Source organism: Mercenaria mercenaria, chromosome 17 (genome assembly GCF_021730395.1).
Source record: "Mercenaria mercenaria strain notata chromosome 17, MADL_Memer_1, whole genome shotgun sequence".
Lineage (NCBI taxonomy): Eukaryota > Metazoa > Mollusca > Bivalvia > Venerida > Veneridae > Mercenaria > Mercenaria mercenaria.
Window position 1 is genome coordinate 26,746,936 of NC_069377.1, and position 25,921 is coordinate 26,772,856.

Consider the following 25,921-nt stretch of genomic DNA (forward strand, 5'->3'; position numbering starts at 1 on the left):
ATTTGAAGGCTGCAGCTTGAAAAATGTGAAAGTAGGTCACTAGGTCAATAACAAGGTCAAAGTTTGTTTCAGTACACAAACCTATGCATGTGGTCCAAATTTGAAGGCTGTAGCTAAAGAAATGTGAAAGTAGGTCACTAGGTCAAGATCAAGGTCAACACACGTCAAGGTTCATCTTGCCACTCAAAACTATACATGTGGTCCAAATTTGAATGATGTAAGTTATGGACATGAATATTCTAAGTTTTTCCCTATATAAGTCTATATGAACCATGTGACCCCTGAGGCGGGGCTAATTTGACCCTAGAGGGATAATTTGAACAACCTTGGTAGAGAACCACTAGATGATGCTACATTACAAAATATCAAAGCCATAGTCTTTGTGGTTCGGACAAGAAGATTTTCAAAGTTTTTCCCTATATAAGTCTATGTAAACCATGTGACCCCCAGGGCGGGGCCATATTTGACCCTTGGGGAAAAATTTGAACAATCTTAGTAGAGGACCACTAGATGATGTCATATACAAAATATCAAAGCCCTAGGCCCTATGGTTTTGGACAAGAAGATCAGAAACTGTTTAACTGTTCCTGGCCAATGCGACCTTGACCTTTGATCTAATGACCTCAAAATCAATAGGGGTCATCTGCTGGTCATGGCCAACCTAACTATCAATTTTCCTGAAACTAGGCCCAAGCGTTCTTGAGTTATCGCTCGGAAACCATTTAACTGTTACTGTTCACTGTGACCTGTGACCTTGACCTTTGACATACTGACCTCAAAATCAATAGGGGTCATCTGCTGGTCATGACCAACCTGCCTATCAACTTTCGTGTGCCTAGGCTGAAGCGTTTTTGAGTTATCATCCGGAAACCGTATAATTGTTCAGGGTCACTGTGACCTTGACCTTTAACATACTGACCTCAAAATCAATAGGGGTCATCTGCTGGTGATGACCAACCTCCCTATCAACTTTCATGATCCTAGGCCCAAGCGTTCTTGAGTTATCATCCGGAAACCGTTTAATTGTTCAGGGTCACTGTGACCTTGACCTTTAACATACTGACCTCAAAATCAATAGGGGTCATCTGCTGGTGATGACCAACCTCCCTATCAACTTTCATGATCCTAGGCCCAAGCGTTCTTGAGTTATCATCCGGAAACCGTTTTACTATTCAGGGTCACTGTGACCTTGACCTTTGACATACAGACCTCAAAATCAATAGGGGTCATCTGCTGGTGATGACCAACCTCCTTATCAACTTTCATGATCCTAGGCCCAAGTGTTCTTGAGTTATCATCCGGAAACGGATTGGTCTACATTCTGACCGACCGACCGACCGACAGACATCTGCAAAACAATATACCCCTCCTTCTTCGAAGGGGGGCATAAATATTATAAACAGTGAAATAAATACATCATAATCTCGCTGTGCAAAAAAAACATAAAACATTTTTTCCCTCTTTAGATCGGAGAAATAGGTAAAATTTGGTTATAACGATAATCATTACTGCTGAAAAAACATGAAATTGTAAGAATTTGTTTATATTTTATATCTAAAATGAAAATATCTTCCACTTTATGAGCATCCATCAAATCTTTCTTAAAATATTACAGCCAGTGTTCAATAGGTATTTTATTAAATCTTACACAGAAACAAATAAACAAGAAAACATTTATATTCTCCATTTGTGTACTTTTTTAATTGCATGTTACACCCAAACTAAACATTTCCCATAGTATCTGATACATGACTGACACTTTACTGTTCGGATTATTATCAATTAATCTATCTTTTGTTTATGTTATGTTTTCTAATTTCCCATTATTTCCTCAATAAACTAATTTGATGTAATCCAAAATAGAAGTCTTAAAATCATGTAACTTCTGTTTTCCAACTCATATAACAATGAAATGCATATTCAACAAGATTCTTTTCAAAACATGCAGGAATTAAAACCTTTAAACAGTCAATTCATCAGAAAGACCATGTTTAAATTTATGTTCAGGTTACAAATCCGTTAATCCAATTAAGTGTAATCTTAATCTACTGAAAAAAAGGTAATTTTCATACGTTATATTATTCAAGTAGTAAAAGGGATTTATCGTGCATAAAATTATTATCCATTTCAAGTTAATGCAAACTTAAATACTTCAATGGATGCAGCTTAGACTTTCAATACAAAACTGTCATTTCACAATATCTTGCTGAAGAAAACAATCCAGAAAATAAATATTTATTTCAGCAAACATGCATATAATATGAATAAATTATTTTGTCCTTTTCATTCCAGATTATCAAGTATGTTAAAAGCTTTTGTTGACCACTTTCCACTTTTATGTGATGTTTTAAACAAACATGATTAGCAAATATTGAATTAAGAGCCGATAATACACGACTCTCAGTATTTTCCGACAGAATATTACGCTGCTACCGACAGTTTATATATAATTTTCAGCTAAATGGGCGTTTTGTTTACAGTAGCTATAGAAATAAGTAGTTCCGCCGAGAATCCTCCACAAATTATCTCCATTAGTTGTAATTAATAATGCAGGGTACAGACATACCTCAATGAAAGATGGTCACTTGGGTGCTTTTCGTCATTTCATGAATGCTTGATGAACTTGGATCAAAGCTGTTTTCGATTTTTTATACATGTATCGTAACATTATGACGGACAGAAACTATGACATGGGTTTTTGTATGCTTGTTTAGTTTTAATACAGAAGGGAATACTATATCAATGATATTTAAATATGAACAAAATAATGTTGCTTTATGACTGCACCCTGACCCTGATCAGGGAGTGAGTCCACCCACTTTACCCTGCACACTGTAATATCGTCACCTCAGTGCAAGAAGTGGATAACTGCATTGACTTAAAGAAGGACTTATTCACTTTTTGCGCTAAGGTGACGGTATATAGTTTTCATATCAGCTATGCTCTTATTTGAGACTGTTTAGCAGTACAAAAAAAATAAACATAAGGAATTTAAATTTCCACCTAAAAAATTCATATGCTTTTGGTTATTATATGGATATAATATTATGTAATTATTTCTTGGATCTATTGCAATGGACTAAATGGACTAAAGTCAAATTTTTCTAAACTCAAAATTAAAGTGAAAATGATTTGCAGTAACACTTAAGGTTTGAAACTGTACAATTTAAACAAATTATAAACAAAGCTGAATTTTAATCCTTATCATGCTGGACACGATTCAGTCTGCCTTTGCGACCAGTGTAGATATTGATCAGCCAGTATATTTTGGGGAAACATCTCTTTTAATAGTCAACAGTACTGCCCAAATTGAAAGATGGACATTGCAAGTTCATTATAGAAATTTAGTTGGGTAAGGGTTAAGGGAAAAAAAGATAGGTATATAACTATTGCAACCCTCATAATACAGCAAAAAAACAAAACAAACTAAATTTCACAACAAATAATGAATAAATAACTTGATTCTGAATTTTCACTGCTGATGAAATGCTATCATTACGAATATAGTTTGATCTGACAGCCTTTGACGGTCAATTTCACTACCTGCTTTCAGAGATTTGTCTTAACTATTATTTTACCCAAACTGCCCTAGAAATTGGATTAAAAACTATTTTTGACTGTAAGCAAACAGTACAAATCATAATCGCCACAAATATTTATGTCCCCATCAGAAACAGCTAGAAACTAATGCCACTGATGATTTTGTAAAAACATAAGGATATTGTTTCATTTTATAACCATTTCAGGGCTATATCTGTCACAGCGGCTCATGCTGCCACCATACGTACCCCACCCCAATAAGTCACCTGAGAAGTGACCTATAGTCCTCATCAAAGTTGCTCCAAAAATGCCCTAAAGGCCACCAATTCGTATCTATATTTCAAAAAATTTCCGCTAACAGGAGGGGGTACCCCTTCCTGTACCTATATATAACCCCTTTTGGCACTTCGCACCTTGCCGATGAAACTTTCATTCTAAACTGGTGCCCCCCAATCAAATATTCCTGGATCTGGCATGTGAGAAGATGATCTGTGATGATGCATTGCTAGTTTATAAAAGCATTCAAATAACTCAATTATATTTGACACTGGAGGGACAGAAATTGGATTTCTGCAACAAACTCTCAGGAGTAAATGTGATTCAGAAGGATCTAATTTGATTTGTTGAAAAGCATCCTCAAGTTAATACCAAATTCAACAAATAACAGCCACAATAACAGCTCATCTACTTTGGCAAAAAATATTATCTCAACTACCGTAAATCAGTGCCAATAGCTGTGATAAGGCCTAAAAGAAAATTGTTTGTTTCCAGTATCCCGACCTTCCCGAAAAAATTAAATTGGTCTAGACCCTAAATGTTTTATGGCGTTGAAAAAATCGATATTTTCACTATTTTTTTTATACTTTTTGGTTTGTGTTAAACTGCTCTTTCTTCATTGTAATTTTTTTTTTTAAATTCCTACATTACCTACCCTATTTTTTTTTGGAATGTTACTAAAACAAACAACTTTTTTGGGGGGCCTAACACAACATTTGCAGGGAAGCAGCGATATGAGTATACAGTTACACAAACCGTTGAAAGCATCAGGAAATGGGAGAACAATTGACAATGATCGACTGAAGTATTTCTTACATTCGTATACTTTCTTAAAAGTTATAAATGATAATCATCATGTTACGTACGTACGACCTATCATAATCAATGCAATAATATTTTGTAGTCTTTGTGTCATAACTTAGCCATTATTTCAGCATTTAATATTTCATCATTTTACACAAAAACAAAGACAAGTTGATAAAATTATCCAAAAAGACACATTTTGTCTTAAATTTTTACATCTGTCATACATTTAATTATCTTCGATCCAGATTTAAGTAGTGTATTTGCAATTTATTTCACACTCCAGAAATAATAAAATACGCACTTGTTTTATTATCTTTTTGTAGAAATTTACAACTGTTCTTCAGAATTTACAAAAAAACATGAAAATGCAAGACTTAGTATACTCTTAATTTCTAAACAGCTGTTTTTCACTTCTGGAAACCCTTGGGCTGCTTGTAACTCAAACTATTTAAATGCAATTATCTTTGTAACAAGAATGATGCAATACACTGTATGAAATATTCCCTATGAAAATTCTTGATAGAAGAATAAAGTCAACAACAGGGTCTAACTCAGAAAAAAAAATCAGACTCGAAAGTACCTATAATATGTGCATGTCCACTTCAAACTGATGGTGTATACCAAGTTTCATTTTACCTGTATGGAAACTGTAAAATGAGTTTCCGCACACACTGTTCTGACATAGTTATCCAAGAAGGGGTCATAACTCCAGAAATTAATTGGATATGAAAGTCCAAGTATGCTTATAAAGTTTCATATTTCAACTAGATGAAAACCATTTGAGGAATCAAGTACACAATGATCTGCAAGGGTAGGCTACCTGTGAGAATAGTCATCTGTCCAGTGTCCCTTAATTTGCCCGCCATGCAGTTGCAGTGGGAAAAGTGCTGTACATGCAGTGCATTATTCACCATGGAAATTCATTCTAAGATATCATTAAAGTACCATTTATATTCATTGATTTAAATTACCATTGATTTTCATTAGATATCATTGAAGTACCATTTTTTTTCATTGATGTACCATTGAAATACCATTTATTTTCCGTTATAATTCCTCCACTGAAATACCATTAAATATCACTGAAATTTCATTTTTTTAAAGAGAGCTCATTTGCATATTTCGGCCCATTTCAATGGTAAGGACTTCGGACACTTTCTATATGAATTTGCCTACTCCAAGAGTGAAAAATAAACCACTAAGAAATAAGTATTTAATTACATATACCATCAAAATACATATTTGAGATTATTTCTTAAAGTCAAATTTTTCAATATTTTTTCATAAAATGGTAATTTTTGCTCTAAATAGAATTACGTACCCTGTTATATACATATAAAAGCTATTTTGCTTTAAAGAACATTGTTCCCCCCCGTGCATCAAAACCATATTTGACCAGCATATGTAGATATTAATTATACACATTTTCTGTGACTATTGTGTTGATGCAAGGGGTGGAACAGTACTTTTAAACAAAAAATATAACTACAGGGTGTTCCCAAATGTAAAGTAACCAATACTTTTTATATTCATTTTTAATAATTTGAATGTCACATATTTTTACATCTGTTTGTAACTAAAATACTATACAAATGTTTGAATGGGCACATATAGGCATGTTATACATGTAGAGTAGTGAGAGAAGCAAATACTGTTAATTCATTATTATTCATTGGGTTAAATTTTCATTCGCATATCCTGTTTGTTTATTGTAGTAGATTGGCAAATGTGTGCTGTAAAATACTAGCAACACACCAGGTAAACTCCTGCATGCCCTCCTCGCGACGCGCACACCAGGATGTAATTTGTTTTCCATTTTGTTTTTATTATTATTATTTTTTTTGTATTTTTTATACATTTTTCATTTCTTTATTTCTTCATCTTTTCTGTGCATTTATATTTATTTCTTTTAGACACATACTACATGTGACACGCATTCATCACTTCATGTTCTTCCTTCAGTAAAAACTGAATTGAAGATTTTCTTTGCGGCGGACTAGGCCTAAACACAACAAAAAAAGGGGCAATATGTGCACAGCATTTTATCTGATCCTGACTATAGTCTATCCAACAGAAATAAAGCTTGGCATTGATATGCCTGTGATGCATAGGTCAAGAACAGTAGCTTCTTGGCAGGTCATATCAGTGACAGTTTCACATTCAGTGTGATGCCACGAAAGTGATGTGTCAAGTCGCTTTCCATGCAGATGGCATATACAAATACGGCTAGACGCGAACACGAACTAAACGGTCCAGCCAAGTTTCAGGTGGAACTTTTAAGCAGCGACCTGCTTCAACTTTTCGAATATGTTTTGCCCACAACTTCAGCCCTGAATAGACAACATTATCTATAGATGGGTTGTTGTCAGACTTATCCGGATTTAACTTTTTCCGATCCAGCTTCCTTAGGCAAGCCTCAGATAGAACTGTCATTTCGGATACATTTTTATTACATGTTTAAGCGAAATGAGCCGTGCTATGAGAAAACCAACATAGTGGCTTTGCGACCAGCATGGATCCAGACCAGCCTGAGCATCTGCGTAGTCTGGTCAGGATCCATGCTGTTTGCTTTCAAAGTCTATTGGAATAAGACAAACCGTTAGCGAACAGCATTGATCCTGACTAGACTGCGCAGATGTGCAGGCTGGTCAGGATCGATCAATGCTGGTGGCAATTGCACTATGTTGGTTTTCTCATGGCGCGGCTCAAATATTATGTGTGCCACTGGTACTTATCCTAAACAAAATCCCACCCTACGGCCTTGATAAGATTACTGACTTTTCTTATTATTAATGTTATACATCACACAAATAGCTGCCATCACTTATAACAGAGCTATACAGACATGTACATGTACTTAAATAACTACCTGAACCACTGTAATAAAACTGACCGGTCACTTATACATGTATACCTATTCACACAATGTAATGCGTCAATAACTTTACATTATGAACAGTGTATAGATAAATCAAGTACAGGTTGTTTGGAAAAATATTTTTTTATTATTTATAGGATTTTAATCTTAAAATGTTATTTTTTCCTTAAATAAACAGATTTTGTCACTTTTTTCGACTGGAATTAAAATATTTAAACCTTCCGTAAAGTGATGACATTATATTTTCACGGAAATTTAAACATTTTATTTTTTTCAAGAAAATATACCCTGGCCCAGATAAAATATTAAAAACATCTTGATAGGAACAGATACAAATCAGTTTCTGCTGTAATAAATTAACTAATACATTGGTTTATCACTGACTCGAAACGCTTTGGGTATTGTTTAAATACTTAAGGAGAAATTTGCATTTGAAATGTAGGCTAGAAGCATATGATAGTGTCCGAAGTCCTTTAATGGTTTTTCAATGGTGTTTCAATGGTTTTTCAATGATTGCACTATAGCGTATATGCGAATAAAAATGGTATTTCAATGGTTACTTTCCCAAAGAATAAATGGTAATTCAATGATGTTTCAATGCCATTGCATTCGCTAAGGGAGCTAGATCGAGGCTGCCGTTTATCAATCTTCTTGTGCAGGATGTTACATTGGTACGGTTTTAAGAGGATTCATTTGGTGTAAAAACTAGAACTGTCACACTGGTGACAAATACCCCTAGATACAGTCTTGTCACAGAAAAATGGCAACCATAAGAAAGACATGGCCACAAGAAGGTGCAATTTAAATCAAACTTGACCTGTTATTTTGTAATGTTACACATCGTCACCTCAACGCAACAAAGTCGTATCTCTATATAAATTTATAATAAGATACGACTTTGTTGCGCTGAGGTGACGACATGTGTACTAAAATTTATCTATAATTTGACGCGATCCTAGGAAATATTGAAATAATTTTTTCATACGGGCAATATCCCCACTCGCATCAAACACCGGAAAGACCAAAATAGCTGAAGCAATTTCCAATGAAATTTTCATCGCTGCCGATACTTTACATGCTATAGGTTTAAATGTCGATTATGTCATGAATTGGCCATAAATTCAAATAAAACTTCATTGATTTATGTAAAAATTATCAAATAATATCCAAAATTACGAATTTTCTGGTGATTTAAACCTATGTATGTACTGTACACGATTCATGTTTACCGTGTACACGCAAATATGCACAAGCGATAAAACCAATAACTTTACATTACTGTGTACTGTGATTCATCCTCCATTATTTCAGTCCTTCAAAGTTTTGACGTTTAGATTGCCAGTCACAAATATAAAACAATCTGAACTTCGAATTATTTTGACTATACACACTGCTACACAGTAAAAGCTATGTATGTACTCAGTGTACATAGTAAACATTTACCGCGTCCACACAGCAATAAGTGATAAAACCAATAACTTTACATGACGGTGTACTGTGATTTATCCTCCATGTCTATGTTCTACTCACTGGCGCCAGACCAGAAAGAAAATGCAGCTGTACATGTCATACCCTACCCCTAGGTATTTAGACTATAAGAACCATGGTCATGAAGGGGAAAATATACTAACCCGTTTCAATCCCGCATTTCATACCTAAAGCATGCAGTTCCGTAAATGTGTACTATGGATATCAAACAAGTGGTAATTTATCTTCAATTGTGTACCGGTCACATTTCTTCAATACTACTTATCTTACAAAAACAACGCGTAGTTTATTGTTTTTTCAACGTTACATAAAAAACTTGCTTGACCTTCCCTGGTAAAGATCTGTTCTAGATTACAAATCCATTCTGATTGGCTGTTGTGAAAATGTATGTCAATCGACATTTTAGTACACGTGTTAGCTAATATGTGAAAATGCAGCATAAATGTGCAAAATGAATAAAATAAACAGAACAGATGTAGACCAATGTATGATTTGAAATTAAAAATCATATACAAGATGAATTTCATTCATCATTTCGAGTTTTAGTATAAAATTGTGATTTTTTTAAATTCTGTTTTTGTTTTTTTACGTTTCGCCTAACATGTGCACACTGCCGTGACCTCTAGACCAGATGTTCGTTAGGGAAGCTAGGTCACGCAAGTTTTTTCTGTAACATTGACGAAAGCATAAAATATGTTGATAATCTCAGCAATATGGAATATTGAGACAATGTGACTGGTGCACATTGGAAGATAAATTATCACTTGTTCAATATACTAGGTACTATTACACTGAACTGCGCGTTTAACTCAAGTTGAGAAATGTACGATTGAAACGGGTTAGTATATATCCCGTTCATGACCATGGTTCTTATAGAATACCTAGGGGTAGGATATTATGTATGGCAGTGGCTACGATTACGGTACCGTAATCCTAGCCTCCGGTTCTAGGATTACGGAAGCTCCGTATTCCTAGACAACCTATGAGGATAGGCTAGGATTACGGAAGTATTTAAGAGACATCAAAACTTATATGTTAGGACATGCATAAATGATGTCGTAAACTTCTTATTTCACTTTATTAAAATAGCGATTTTTGATGCCTGCCTTATTATTCCGTGTTATCTATCCGCCATTTTGGGTTAGTATAATCTTAAACGCTATATTAATGGCGGCCCGCGGAAATATTATAGAAATATGAGGGCAAAAGTTAGGTTTAAAAAAATATTCTATACTTTGATTTTTTTTATTTATAACCATATTGTATGTTATTAAAGACCATTTGTGTTGATTTGATGACAAAAATTGCAGGTATATATGAAACATAGATAATTCTATAAAATTTCCCCGTGCCATCATTAAGATTACTGTATACTAACCCAAAACAGCGGATCGATAGCACGAAATAATAGTGAAATAAATAATTTACAACGTCATTTATGCATGTCCTAACATATATTTGATGCCTCTTAAATACTTCTGTAATCCTAGCCTATCCTCATAGGGTTGTCTAGGAATAAGGAACTTCCGTAATCCTAGAACCAGAGGCTAGGATTACGGTACCGTAATCGTAGCCACTGCCATAATGTATACAGAGGCATTTTCTTTCTGGTCTGGTGCCAGTGGTTCTACTGCTTACAAAATGCAGCAATCGTTTATGGGTCCACGCTTCTAGGCGACGTGAGCGAAGTGGTCGCTCTGTTTATACAGAAAAGCGAAAAACAAGTCGCCGTAAAATCTGGCACCCGAGGCAGTTATCATACATGTATATATCACATCTATCAGCTTCTAATCAGCTTGTAAAAACTTCTATTCAGAATATCAGAATAGCACGCCTTCGAAGTTTTGTCAGTAAGATAGTCCAACTAATTTGACTTGATCCTACGAAATATTGAGATATGTCATGAATTGGTCATAAATTCAAATAAAACTTATATGATTGTATCAAAAGGGGATTCAATTCCTCATTGATTTAAGTAAAAATTATCAAATAACGTCCAAAATTATGAATTTTCTGGTGACTTTAAAATTAAACCTATGAATGTACTTTATATGATTAACGTTTACCATGTATACACGCCAATATGCACAAGCGATAAAGCCAATAACTTCACATGACTGTCAGGTGCTGTGGTTCATCCTCCATTATTTTGCTCCTTCAAAGTTTTGACATTTAGATTGCCAGTCACAAGTAAAACAATGTGATCGTCAAATTATTTTGACTAAAACAATGCCCTGCACAGGTTTTCGGCAAATTCAAGTCCAAAAAAAGTGACTTTAAATGCTGCTTGTCCCACCTGACACTACAGGCTTGAAAAACAAGCGCATGCAAGCACCTGCATTTTTCAATTAAGACTGCTTTAAGATGGTTTATGAGCATATAAAAGGCTCTAATTCCTAGATTGGATGTTGATACATATATTTAACTTACATAAAAGGCCCCTGCTCTTTCTTGTTGTATATAATCCAATAAATGTGAAGGAAATGATCAAGTGTTTAGTTTAATTGGCAAAGTTGACAGTGTCGGCCATCTTGAAATATTTGGAATCACCTTGGAGATGACGTCACGACCCTTCTGGGGCGAATAATTAAATTTCTTTTAAAATCAATTTTAATTCGATCATGAAATTTGATCAGCGATGCTTTTTGATATCATGAAAATACATTTTTATTCATGTTAATGAATTTTTCCTAAGAAATAAAACAAAAGTGGGTGTACATTGCAGCCTCGTTTTCATCGTAATCAAATTGCAAATGGCTGCCATTTGTGAAGGATGATACACCTCCCACCTCAAATTTGATGATTTTGTAAAGTTTTGCAGCTTAAATAAAGAAACAGTCAGTTGACAGGGTAAGTTTGAAACTATTGTGATTGAAGGAAATCAATGACATTATGCACTTACATGCTTACACCAAAACAAAGCCGGTTAAATTTATGTTCGATAAATTTTCTCAAAAATGACACATGACACAAATTTAGATTGATCATTGCAAACGGGTTGTTAAAAATTAAAGATTAAGCTATTTTTCCCAGGTTTATATATAAGTTAACTGTGTACATGTATGTACACTTCTGCTTATGTAGTCATGAGAAAAGTAACCGGAACAGTAACTGAAAGAACTGTTGAAGTCTTACAGATGAAGCATAATCTGGTTGGAAGTGGTTAGTCTGATAACAGGACCCCTAGACCCGGAGTCCAGAGGATCAGTATACTTGTACTGTGTAACAAGTGTATATATATATATATATATATATATGTTAATTGCCAGGGAAAAGTAATAATTATACAGTGCTTTAGGGTATAGCCACAGGAGCCTGAAATTCTATCTATAATGCTCCAAAATGGCTAAATATAAAAATTACCCCTCCTATATATATAAAAAAAGAACAGGAATGAAACAAAACCGTACCCCGCCCACTTTGTGTAAACAAGAAACTTCGAAAAACAGCAAAGCATCTCTATACGAGCGGTCTTATTTTGAAGAGGACAAAAAAATATACTAGAAACACTGCTTACTGTAAACTGTCTTCCTTTTAACTAACATAAAATCATCATTTTCAATACCTTTTCGTTCATCGCCGAAACCATTGCGTGACGTCACATACATGTACCTGTTTCACAGCCTCGCAGTTAATTCGATGTACTTTCACTTCGATGTGTCATAACTAATTAAGGGTCAAATGCAGCATTTTTGTAAAAAACACAGGATTTCCATACCATATCGCAGCGCTCAGGTTATCTGCCATAATAAAAAATAGTCACTATGGAAGTTTCCAGTTTTTGAATTTCCCTCCAGTGAATAATGGAGTTACTTCCCCTTTTGTTTACGTTTTTGTTTTGAAAATATTAGTTGAATACATTGACAAACAAATGCAAATATATAATTTTTATTCATGGAAAAATGAACAATAAAATATAGAACATAAACAATATCTTACCTTTATTTCTTATCGAAGTGAAAGTACATCGAATTAACTGCGAGGCTATGAAACAGGTACATGTATATGTGACGTCACGCAATGGTTTCGGCGATGAACGAAAAGGTATTGAAAATGATTATTTTGTGTTAGTTAAAAGGAAGACAGTTTACAGTAAGCAGTGTTTCTAGTATATTTTTTGTCCTCTTCAAAATAAGACCGCTCGTATAGAGATGCTTTGCTGTTTTTCGAAGTTTCTTGTTTACAAAAAGTGGGCGGGGTACGGTTTTGTTTCATTCCTGTTCTTTTTTTATATATATAGGAGGGGTCATTTTTATATTTAGCCATTTTGGAGCATTACAGATAGAATTTCAGGCTCCTGTGGTATAGCGGATTTTAGGGTATAGAGGATAGATTGATAAATTTTATCTTTAGACTTGAATTATTGTATATTTTTTCATTTCATTCTTTAACTGGCATGCAAACAGACATTCTGACATACAATTTAAATATTTGCTTGTTGTGTTATTTTTCATATGGCATCAAATGTAAAAATAAAGCTATCCCCTATAGACTAAATCAGTGTATATGTAAAAAACGTCAGTGAATGAAAAGTATCTGATAGAAATTTAAAAAGCTGAATGTTTTTGAAAAGAGAATACATTATTATTCTGATTTATAGTAAAGAAATTTTGGAAAGTTTGTTAAGATGTGGATTTTAAACTAATAATGGAAAAAATGACCAAAGCTATCCTGTACACCCTAAATCAGCGCACATGTAAACAATGACTTGGAGGGAAAAAACACGTGAATTTCTATTAAAAGCTGAATGTTTTAAGAAGAATATATATTTTCTGTCTGATATATACTGAAAAAAAAATACTATTTTCATTTCTTTGAATTGGAATGCAGGAAAAATTAGTTAGCTATCCGCTATACCCTAAAGCGCTGTATATTAAGAAAAAACACATGTGGACCTCCCCTGGTTATCTCCCAAAATTCTCAGACTTGTTGGTAAACGGGACAAAATATATTCAAACATGAAAAAGAAAGGTAAACAATCAACCATTGCCCAACCATTTTAGGCCCTAAAACGTAGGATCCGAAAGGAAATAAGAACCTCCTATTGGTCTTATTTGGAATCGGTCATTTTTACTGGCGACTCCCAACCGGGTAGGAACAAAAAGTTCTACTGGTTTGTTAAATATAACAAAGTAAAGAGTTGTGGTGTAGCCCCCTTGAAGTATGAGGGTCTAACTCATACCGACCCGGTCAAAAAGGCAAATACTCTCAATAAACAGTTTGAATCTGTCTTTTCAAAGCCCCAAACCCCTAAGCCTAAAACAACTGATTTACAGTCAACTCGTCCCCTACTCAACTCATCCCCGATTTGGTCATTTAGTCCCCCTCGGCGATTTCAAATTGGTCTTTTCATCCCCCTTTTTCAGACCCCCTTTTTTAAACGTATTTTTGAAGAATTTTCAAATATGATAAATTAATTTTTTCAAATAAGGCCATACCAAATTGATATGTCGTTCGTCGGAACTACCGCATCAATAATTCCATTCCCGAGAAAAAAAAATAAAAATTACCCGCCCGCACGTACATAAAAATCTCCGAAAAAAAAATTTTTTTTCGATTACTTGGTCCGGAATAATAACGGCAAAACAGGTTTTATCACTGTTTTAATGCGTCAAAGTGATATTGATCGGATTTCATGCGTCCGTAATACATGTAGCTGATGATCCAAACTCAAAAAAGTCAGGAATTATGGTATTGTTCATCATCTGTTTTAAATCTGGAGTGTCTGTGCTAGTGCCAAACATGGCCTTCGATGTGCCGGTAGGTAATGATATAGGCACATTCTACTTTTGTTCAATACAGTAAAAAGAACGAAGTCCGACTTGTAAGACGTGCACGGGGATGCAGTTAAAATATTTGGAAATATTGTTCAGATATAAAGTTTCCAAACCATTTGTTATCAGTTGTTTAATTCTGCATGTTAGATCTAGAGCCCAAAGCTGAGGCCAACTACTATCTTAAAAAAATATTTGTTCACGGATCCTGACCGACCTATCACATTGTCTCGACCCAAATTTTTTTGAACGTAACTCCTTTAAATAGTACATCAGTCAGATATTCTATCAAAAACTTTTAGTCAATTTAAAAATTGTTTAGCTTTTCAAAAAAGTAGTGTTGGTATGAAAATAATTTCGAACAAATTCTGTCCTTTTGTAACCACAGTTTTGCCTGTTTGTACACATGATGCCAGGATATATTTAAAATTGGCTGTAAATTGATTGAACGAAAGAAACTGGAAAAAACCAGACTTCCCCAACTCTAAATTTCTAGTTCAGTCAAAGCACAACAAACAACATTTTTAAGGGTGGTCATATTGGGATCGTTCTTTGTCCGTCTGTTATTATTTTTGCCTGAAATGAATCTCTACCACAAAAGCTTAAGCTAGCCTGATCATGATCTGTTAAAAATTATTCCAAAGGGATTCGAGCAATGTCTAAGCATCTGTATGCCCAATTCTGTCAGGTCTCACTGGTCAAGTGGTTTATTACTTCCCCTGTCACCTCTATGGGTTGGAGTTCCACTAGGGGCACAAATTTGTTCATGTGTCAAAGCCATTTAACTGTGTTTCAGAAGAAATGTTATTCCACACAATCATGTGTCTGTTTTGTCTTAAATATTCCTCAAGCACGTCTTCAGATTAATGTAGAAAAATCAAAATTAAAAATAAGACACTCATTCCTTAGTAATTAAAATTACAAAATAAAAAAAAGTGATTCATTGAGTTCTGGCAAGAATTTATTTGCAAAATCATTCATGTAGTCTTTAAAACATATAGAAAAGCTATATACTGTGTTACCCACACTGTAAATATTTGATTTCTGTGTTATTTCTAAAGAAATGTTAACTTTATATATAATCATAACGGCCTCCTCAAGGGTTCAAGCTGGGGAAAAAAAATAAAAAAAGCCCGCTCGCTCCATGTAAAATCTACCCGCCTCTGAAAAAATCAAAATTGAGAAAAAAAAAATAAAATAAAAATTTCGCTCGCCCGCTCCTATTTTTTTTGAAAATTTTCCGAAGAACTATTAATCAATTTGGTATGGCCTAAGTATTATAAATTTAATGCTAAAAATATACAGAAGTTCGTTTGTTTTAAGAACTTTTTTTGCTCCAAAAATGATCAATTAAATTAACAGAGGATTTTTGTGTACTATAATATGATTGTTTTCTTTAATGTTCGTATTTGATCATGTTGATGTTGCTTATTTTCAAACTCTTGATTATGATTAAACGTTTTTATAACATCCAGTCAACTATTACAGGGCACTCGTTTGGCCATTTTTGAGGCCGAATATGGGTACCATTCCCCTCCTAAAATAATATGTTTTTATCCCTTTCTCAGAAGAAAATTCCCCTGATGATAGGTTGTTTGACAGAAATAGATATTAACTCTTTCTTTTAATATTATATAGTGCCTCTGAGGAAGATTACTGTTGCAATATAGTCACATCAGTTAGAAATGATTGAAAACAGTATTAATAAGTGTGAAAAGTAGTTACATATACATGGCTTAACCTTCCCCTTTTCATCTTAAAATGTCGAAAAATTCCCCTTCCTGAGGGTATGGGTACCTTTCCCCAAAAGTTGTCCAGTGCCCTGTATTAACAAATTTTATTCAGTCAATCAACACCTTTTCATGCAATTAAATACCATTAACACCTTCCAATCAGCCCAATCAACGACTTTTAATGTGATTAATAACCTTTAACACCTTTCATATATAAAGGTATATGCTCATTCTACTTTTTCTTAGAAACCCTAGTCCCCCGACTATATAATTATGTCTCATTTTCTGTCCAGTTTGCCAGAAGTTGATTTTATCATATTATCTTTTTATTACTAAAGGTACTACGCATTTACTTCTTATTTTATTTCAGTTAATTGTCTTATAATTTCAGTATATTTCTTTTATTATTTTAACCAACCTAAAATTTTATTTAAAGTTAACCATTTCCAATATAACTCCGTCAAAACTCACAATTTTAATTACATATTTTCAAAGTCAAAGATATCTTTCTAAAAAAGAAAAAAAGCCTCATATATTTAGGGGGACAAAATTACCAAAAGGGGGACAAATTGACCAAAAGTGGGACGCGTTGACCAAATTTTATCATGAGGGGGACGAAATGACCAATTATGGGGGACGAAATGACCAAATCGGGGACGAGTTGACTCGGGGACAAGTTGACTTGATACCAAACAACTCAGTAAAAAAGTAACAAACCCCAAATCAGCACCAGAGATGCCAACGATCCTCATAACTTACGGGACTTAATCCAAATAAAGCCTCTGGTCCTGATGAAATTTTCCCAAAATTACTAAAAGAGCTTCACCAAGAGATAGCCCCAATCTTTACAAAGATATTTCAACTATCTCTTGAAACAGGTCAAGTCCCAAATGACTGGAAGAAAGCAATCGTTGCACCAGTTTACAAGAAAGGGCCAAAATCCAAGGCTAGTAACTATAGACCCATATCCCTAACATGTATTGCCTCTAAATTAATGGAACATATTCTTGTCTCAAATATCATGTCCCACTTCGACAGAAATGATCTCCTTAGCCAGTATCAACATGGCTTCAGGTCAAAGCATAGCTGTGAACAGCATGCCCATTCACGCGCTGCAGTACGTGAATCACGCACAAAATATCAAATGCACGCATAAAAATCACTTGTTGAGGGTACATGCACGCAGAGATTCGGAACTCCTGTTCAGCTGGCAAATCGCTGTTTATTTCATCATGCACTTGCCAATTGTTTGGTACAGTCTTAAACGCAGATCCGGTCCAGGGACGTGATAATTTCGTTTCCATCACCGAATTCTCGGCGTAATTGTCAGCCGCATAGAGGGGTTTCGTAAGTGTTTTAGTCAGACGTCACGTGGGTCGTGTGCAAAAAAAGTATGGATACAAAATGCAAAAAGGCATTTTAGCTTTTATAAACTCAACAAAAGGTTAACAGTATTTTATTTTTGGATATTTAACTGCAATTTTGATACACATTGCATATCTGTAATAGTTTGGGCATTTATTATTGATTGGCGATTTTTATCAGTCTTCAGTTGACTGTACGTTATTTCGGACAAATCATGTTCCGTCCACGAAATCGGGAATACATGAACCGTGCTGAAAACTTATTTATATTTAGTATAATATTGGGAGGGGTCCTATGATTCAAAATTTCCTATCTTAACTTTGGAAAAAACATTTTAAATTTTCTAAAATCTCATCTGTTATACCCCACCCACGAGAGTTCTGCATGAAAAAAAAACATGTATATACAAATTTCAGTAGTTAAATAGAAAAATTTCAGATCTACCATGTAGTGTACCCCCAGATTTTGAAGTGTACCCCTATTTTGCAAAAGCAGGGGGTACATGTACCCTTAACTTTTAAAATGAGTGGGCATGCTGGTGAAACACAACTTATAAGTTTCACACAAGAGGTATTTGACAATCTTGAGAATGGCCAACAGACTGACGTCATCGTCATGGAATTCAGTAAAGCAGGGTTTTCCCGGACGCAGGTTTTCTGCGTCCCTGACACACTTTTACTGCTTTGAACTCGCATTTTTTAGTGCCTCTGCGTCCACTGGACCAGTGTTCGAAATTCACGCTAGTCCGACAGCCCGTGGCTACCAAATTTCAGCTCGGGCTACCGATTTTCCACAGGTACAAGCCCGACTGGGCTACCGAATTTTCCTCATTTGTTTAAAAAAAACATGCTAATTAAACGAGTACTGCATCGTGATTTTCCAGACTGAGAAACGCTTATGGAATTATTGGTTTTTGCACTCTTACTTGTTGACAATCAAACACAGTGCCAAAGACGTAACCGCAGCTCTAATTGGCTGAATACAATCACCTCTAGCGTAACGGATAATTTGATTAGCTTTCACAATTCTCGCGAAAATCTCACAAGTACCTGCAGTAGGTGTAGCTTAAATTATGCTATCAGCGTGTGTGTAATGTGTATTCAGCACTCGGTATTACATCTTACAAATTGTCAACAGTCCGAAATGCAGTAATTGGCGAGTGCGGATCCTAAAAAATCTGGCATAACAGTTTAGATTTCGTTTTGGCAAGGAGTGTCATGTCCGATGCTTTTGGACTCTGACGATGCTGATCTGGACTGGAGTATTTCGAGTTAAAATTTTTCAGAAACATGGCAAACATGTACTGTATGTCGTTTTTATTACTTCAAACATGCATAGAGATGTCTGTAAAACAAAATGTTATATGGTGCAAAAATTATGTATTTTAAGGTGTTAAAGTTCGGGCTAGTGAAATTGATGTCGGGCTTGGAAAATTTTTAATCTGGTAGCCCGAACGGGCTATTGGATTCAAATCTGAATTTGGTACACTGCTGGACCCGCAAAATCGGTCACGAAACTCCTTTGCACTGAAGCCTCCTTTGTGCAGATACCCATGTAAAATGCGCAGTTTGTTTTACCACCGGGACCATCCCCGAATCGTGTGTGCTCATTATACACAGGTATAGAAAAAGACTATCAAACCTTTTGTTATCCGTCTGAATTGAGAAGCTCATGCCATTTTAAGATACCATTCCGAAATATTGAATCAGCTGCTATCTTAATTGAAAAGATACAAGTTCATTCAGTTTTAGGGTAAATTTTTATGGTAATGTCCATTTTCAAGATCAGTAATTTGCGGACCCCCAAAAATTATTAGGGACCCTTAAATTAGCAGCCATGGGAGTCCATGGACTCCCAAATAAAAAACCCAAGGGAAAACCCTGGTAAAGCCTTGGACAAGGTTGACCACTATAAATTGATTCATAAGCTCGATACCCTGGGAGTCCACCCATTAGCATCCCAGTGGATCTTGAAAGTCATTTCTCAAGGACCATTCCCAAAGAGTAGTTGCGGATGTCTTCACCTCAGATGAACTTCCTGTTCTCTCTAGGGTTCCCAAGGATCAGTCATTGGCCCCTGTCTCTTCCTAGCCTACATAAATGACATCCCAGAGTCCATCAAAAGTAAGTCACGACTTTTCGCAGATAACACTATTGTCTATCTGACGGTTAACTCCTCCCTCGACTCCCAATCCCAACAAAATCTCCACTCCCTAGAAGCCTGGGAAAAGGACTGGCACTTAGATTCATCAAAAGAAATGTCAGTTTTATAACATAACACACATAACAATTTTTAAGTTAATTCATTTCAATTTATAAAAAAATAACACTGTTAACATTACTTATTTGGCTTAAAGGATGTTAGTCAAAACGTCCCCTAGTCAACCATTGCCCTAGGGGACGTTTTGACTTGATACCGATAAAAAGATTCCATTAATTGCTATGCAAAAATGGCTAATTACTATTAATTATTTATTAGATTGGCAACTGTGTTTTTCTGATGATTAAACATGTTAAAGGGTTATAAATATTTCTGTTTGCCATCACTTAATTGCAATGCACTATGTAGGCCTATTTAAAACTACGCAACTTTGAGAACAAATTTTTATGCCCACCAAAAGGTGGGCATAATTATTAAAATCGCACTGTCCGTCTGTGTGTGTGTGCATCCGTGTAAATTCTTGTCCAGGCTGTAACTTCAACATTCATAAATGCCGACAGTCTTTATAAGGCTGTCAACCATCAAGAGTTAAACCGCTTTGATTAGTTATGGGGCGGAGCTAATCACTTCATTCTTGGCGAGTCATAGTTATTGGGAACAAAATTGAAATTACGTCACGGTGTATTGATTTTGTCGTCCTTTGAAAATATCGGAAGTCCTTTGTATGCCTCTGATTTGTGTATTGGCATTTGCATCACTTTGGAAATACAGTTCTTCCATTGTCCTGATTACCAGTTTAAAAATGATGCTTGAATTTAAGTACACATTATTACACAAGATTATGTAATACAAACAAGATTATGTAATACAATGACCAGTTCTATATATATATATATATGCATGTGAAACTTTCTCAGTTATTTTGTCAAAAATTTCAGGGACTAGGATAAAGAAACAAAGATGCCTGCAGTAAAGGGAGATGGCATGCGCGGCCTCGCAGTCTTTATCTCAGATATTCGAAACTGTAAGTGAAAAAACGTCTTATTATTTATAACTTAGTAATGCCCGTGTCTGTGACTGTCTACATTTAACTTACACATGACATTTCTTGTAATTGTGAAGTACTAAATGTGTCTGTTGCATGTATGCAGTCATATGTCTTAAGAATTGGTTTGATACATGTTGCTGTAGCTGTTGAAACAGACTTCAGAGAAGGGGTGCAAAATAGGTTTACAATTGAAGTATTCGACACATTTCTGGTTTGTTAGACCAACCCATAAGGATTGCCGCTACCCAGAATATTTTATCACAATCATGAAAGCAATGTATTATTTTACGCCCATCTCTGAAAGGTTGGCCTACTGTACGTAATTACATGTACATGTAAATGAAACCATGGAAGTATTTGTACTGATTCTTTGGTTCATGATTTAGATTGTCAAAAGTCAGCTCAGACTCAGCATAAAGTTTGTAGGATATCCGTGTATATTTGATTGTTTGACATGACTGTACAGACACAAGTTCAGTCATTTCCATAGGAAATCTGATCAGACTGTCTGATTAAACACTGTTCTTCTCAAAGTAGCAAATTACTATTGAGAAATCGGTTAGGCAAAATCCCAAGGGTGACGTTTTGTGGGGGCACTTTCATTTACCACCTTTTATTGATATAGAACAGTAACCACAGGAAATACATACATTGTTCTGGCGGTCTACACTGTTTTCTTACTGCATGAATATAGTGGTTATTTTTAAAAAAAAAATTAAACAGTACATTATATTCACAAGTAGAGAAATGTTTAGTATTAATCAATGAATATGTAAAAGTTAGAAATTTGTGCAGGATTTTTCCTTTTTGAGTCGGCTAAAGGCTGAAAGCCTTTTGACGAGTCCTTGCTATCCAATGATTCTCTAAATGGACCAAATAACACAGTGAAGGGATGTAGTTCCATTAGATTTGTCAAACTTCAAACAGTTCACTGCATGAATGAAGTTAAGTTGTGTCAATTCCCTTTGCTATGACCAATATACGATGTAATCTGTCATACCGTAGATACCCATGTATAATGCGCACCCGTGTATAATGCGTATCCCCGATTTTGGCCCGAAATCCTGGGGGAAAAAAAACATTTTTGGTCAATTTTGAGGTGGATGGAAAACGAAAGTAGAGTTTACATCGACACCGGTAATAAATTTTATATCCGCGGTGGAGAGCAGAATCGGTCTCACGGTACTATCGATTTTTGTTTTCTCGAAAATAAAACCAATAAAATATTGTTTTATTTGTTGTTTTACCTTTTTATTTAACTATTTTGAATAAATAAACAGCAGCTGATTTAATATTTCGTAATGGTATTTTTCAAAATGACATGAGCTTCTCAATTCAAACCAATAACAAAAGGTGTGATAGTCTTTTTGTCACAAACAAATAGCCAATAATTACCGGCAATTAACGTGTCACCTCGTGTCAATTATGTTGTTCACAGTTTGATCTCGGTTAAAGATAATTCTCAATCTTTAATTAGTATCATAATTTTTCAAAAGGATTTGAAAATACCAACACATCTTTTTTTTTTTTTTTTTTTTTTTTTTTTTTTTGACTAGTTTCGACCTTTATGTCTCCGTCAGAAATAACAACTTACAAAACAAACGACGTCACGTCCATTTGGACGCGAACGTCAACGTGACAAAAAGCGCAAATATAGAATATATTTGTATTAATGTACATATAGATACGGATCATAATGATACGGCGGGTATTTATAATTTTTGTGATTTATAAACATTTCTTTCATCAAAATACTTTAAAATTTATATGAAATTAATTTTGTTTGAAAGAAAAATAAACCATCGATCTTTTACGGAACGTAACGGCAATCTTAGATTTTAGCGGTGACAGTAAGCGCGGGGAGTAGTTTCCCTTTACAAAAATGGCGGACATCGGTAACAGACTTGTTTTGAAGTAAGAAAATTGTCTATACCTGTATATTATGCGCACCCACGATTCGCGGGTGGTCCCGGGGGTAAAAAAACTGCGCATTATACATGGGTATCTACGGTATTTATGACTTGTAATTGTGCAATACTCGAATGTAACTCATTAAGCATAAATGTGCATTTTAAGAATTGCGCAGGCTTACAAAGCTTGGGTAACATCCAGCGAAAGACAAAAAATAGTTCCACAGGGCTCCGGATAAGATGCGTATTAGCGTAAATTACGTATAGAAATAATGCAAATACGCATGTCTAATAATTTCTAAGCGTATAAAAACGTATATAAAATTACAGAAACGCACACAATGCTTTTTTAAAAACAAAATCTGAATCGTCTGGATGCGTTAGGTAACATAGCCGATCAGCCTTAATTCTCCCACATTGAACGTAAACACGCATCGTATGATTTCTATAAACTTTGCGTGGGTTGAATTTTGCAGTCAGTAAACGGATAAATTATCGGAAGAAGAAGCTCTTACTGGTTTGTTTAGTTACTACTGATATTAAAAATGATTTTAATTCTTATTTTTCGAGAAATAAACAAATCGGCGAAACATTAAATTGTATTTTCTTGTAGTTTTTTAAATCGAAAGTAGATCGTCTATGTTTGGCTGCTTTCACGAAACGAAACCAATTTTTTATGAAAAGATTTAAATAAGAGGTAATTTAACCGTAAACTTCAATGTCAGATACTGCCAATTGCTGCTAAATGTCTTCGTATCATCACAATTTGTAAAATATATTGTTCAAACTGGAGAAAAGTGTAATCGTATCCGGATATAATATTTTGGGTAAATATCGAGCTGTGTTATGAAATTTTAAGAAAAAAACTAAAAACAAACTGAAACTGGTAGACTATACTGTCAGTACATCAATCATTAGCCGACTCAGGCCATTCAGGCCTTTGATTACTGCATTGTTGTCAGTATTTGCGAAAATGAATACTTGCGAAGGTGTCATTATTGTTAAAAGTGCCCTGTATCATTTATGATTTAAAAGTTGGTCATATACTATGAATTCATTTTGGTAGGGGACTAATTTTCGTTGTTGTTTTTATGCCCCCGGCATCTACTGATGCGGGAGGCAACTAGTGATCGTCCTGTCCGTCTGTCCGTTCGTCCGTCCGTACGAGGTTAGCCAAATAGGACCGTTTCGTCTAGCATCAATACCCCTTACTAGAATGACTTGATACTAATGCAGATGTAACCTGTGACCATTCCTCATCTTCAGACATCACCTGACCTCAGTTTGACCTTGACCTTGACCTCATTTTGGACTTAGGTTGCTTTATATGGGCCATCTCTTGGTTAACCAAATGGGCCCGTTTCGTCTGGCATCAATACCGCTTACAAGAATGGATTGATACTAATACAGATGTAACCTGTGACCATTCCTCATCCTCAAACATTACCTGACCTCCGTTTGACCTTGACCTCATTTTGGACTTAGGTTGCTTTGTATCGACAAGGATGCCACCGGGGGCATCAAGCGTTTATTGAACGCAGCTCCTTGTTTTTTTTTTAAGGTCGAGTCAGTCCATGAAAATAAATCCCTGCAAACAAGTTAAATTTCTGTTTATATATGATCAAAGGTCAAAATCCACAAATTTATGTCCTCTCAAAATAATTGCTTTGGCAAAAACACTATATTTCATGCCCTTGAAATGATTTTACAGTATCGCTGATATTCATTATTCTATCACACTAGCCAATAGAAAACTTGATTTAATAGTGATATAATTGTTACACCTTGAAATAATTATCTTGTCAGATATTGGGTTAATTCAAATTGAAAGAACAACAACATGATTTTGGTATTAGGACCCCATTTTACAGCCACATTTATATGAAGAAGAAAAATCTCTGTACAAACATTCATTAGAGGGCTATTTGAGAAGAGGTTAGCTGTTAAATGTTATGAATCTACTGTATAATCATTTAAATAAAATTTCGTGGGCATGAAATTTATTGGTTTTGGTCAAATGGCAATTTTGTGGGGATATGAATTCCTACATTTAAACTTTTGAACATAAAATGAATAGGAATTTTACTTGTTCGTTGGGATTAAATTTCCTGGATTGACTCAACCACGAAATCCACGAAAATTAGTCCCCCATGAATATTAATGATTTTACAGTATATAATAATAACAGAATGTAAGTTTGTTTGGCCAAATTATTTAGTAATTTATGAACTGGTCATTTGATCAGTTCTGATCCCATAGGATACAGTGTTCATAACATTTTGTGACATGAAATTATTCATTTAAGCAATGCATCGCGGTATTAGATGTGATAGTCATGTGTATTTTGTGATCTGGGAATACAGATATTCTTCCACTAGAAACTAATTGATTCTGTCTTCCGATTTTATCACAAGAGACAGTTCATGTTGTAGCAATAATTCGTTTCTGTCTTCGCCTGTAGAAAGACCTTCGGAAATTATATCGGAATTTGACAAATATTATAAGAAGTGAAGAATCCTCAGCAAATTCAAGTATGTTTCATGAATGATTGACATTGCTTCCAATCACATGCATCTCGCTGCTACCAGAGTTCAAAACCTTGCATAGGATGAAGAATTCTTTCTTGAGTGGAGGCCATACCACTGGCTTGCAAAACGTTGGTGGTTCTACCCAGCTAGGTGCCTGTCTGTACCTGAAATAATGCAGAAAAGCTGGGAAGTCCCCGTATGACCTATAGATATGGTGTTTGGGTGATGTTAAACCCAACAAAATATATAATATTCTGAAATATTCAGTATGACACTACATTTCTGTAGGAGTCTGTCTGTTATGTAAGACACTAGCCTTGCTTTAAGAGCCGCATAAAAAAGGTTTGAGTCAGTATAAATTTCAGTAAATAGCTTTCTAATGATGGATGATATAGTGTCCCCTAATTAGTCAAT

The 25,921-nt window shown here is 34.9% G+C and overlaps 1 protein-coding gene across 1 annotated transcript in view; it reads left to right on the top strand.

The window, feature by feature from the left end:
- The first annotated feature begins 11,686 nt into the window (after positions 1–11,686).
- The window catches only part of LOC123537453 (AP-2 complex subunit alpha-2-like), a 47,617-nt gene continuing 33,382 nt past the window's right edge, over positions 11,687–25,921 (top strand). The window contains exons 1-2 of the mRNA XM_053527724.1: positions 11,687–11,839; positions 20,960–21,045. Of these exons, the coding sequence (XP_053383699.1) occupies positions 20,982–21,045 (64 nt within the window). The 5' untranslated portion in view covers positions 11,687–11,839; positions 20,960–20,981. The remainder of the gene's footprint in view (positions 11,840–20,959; positions 21,046–25,921) is intronic.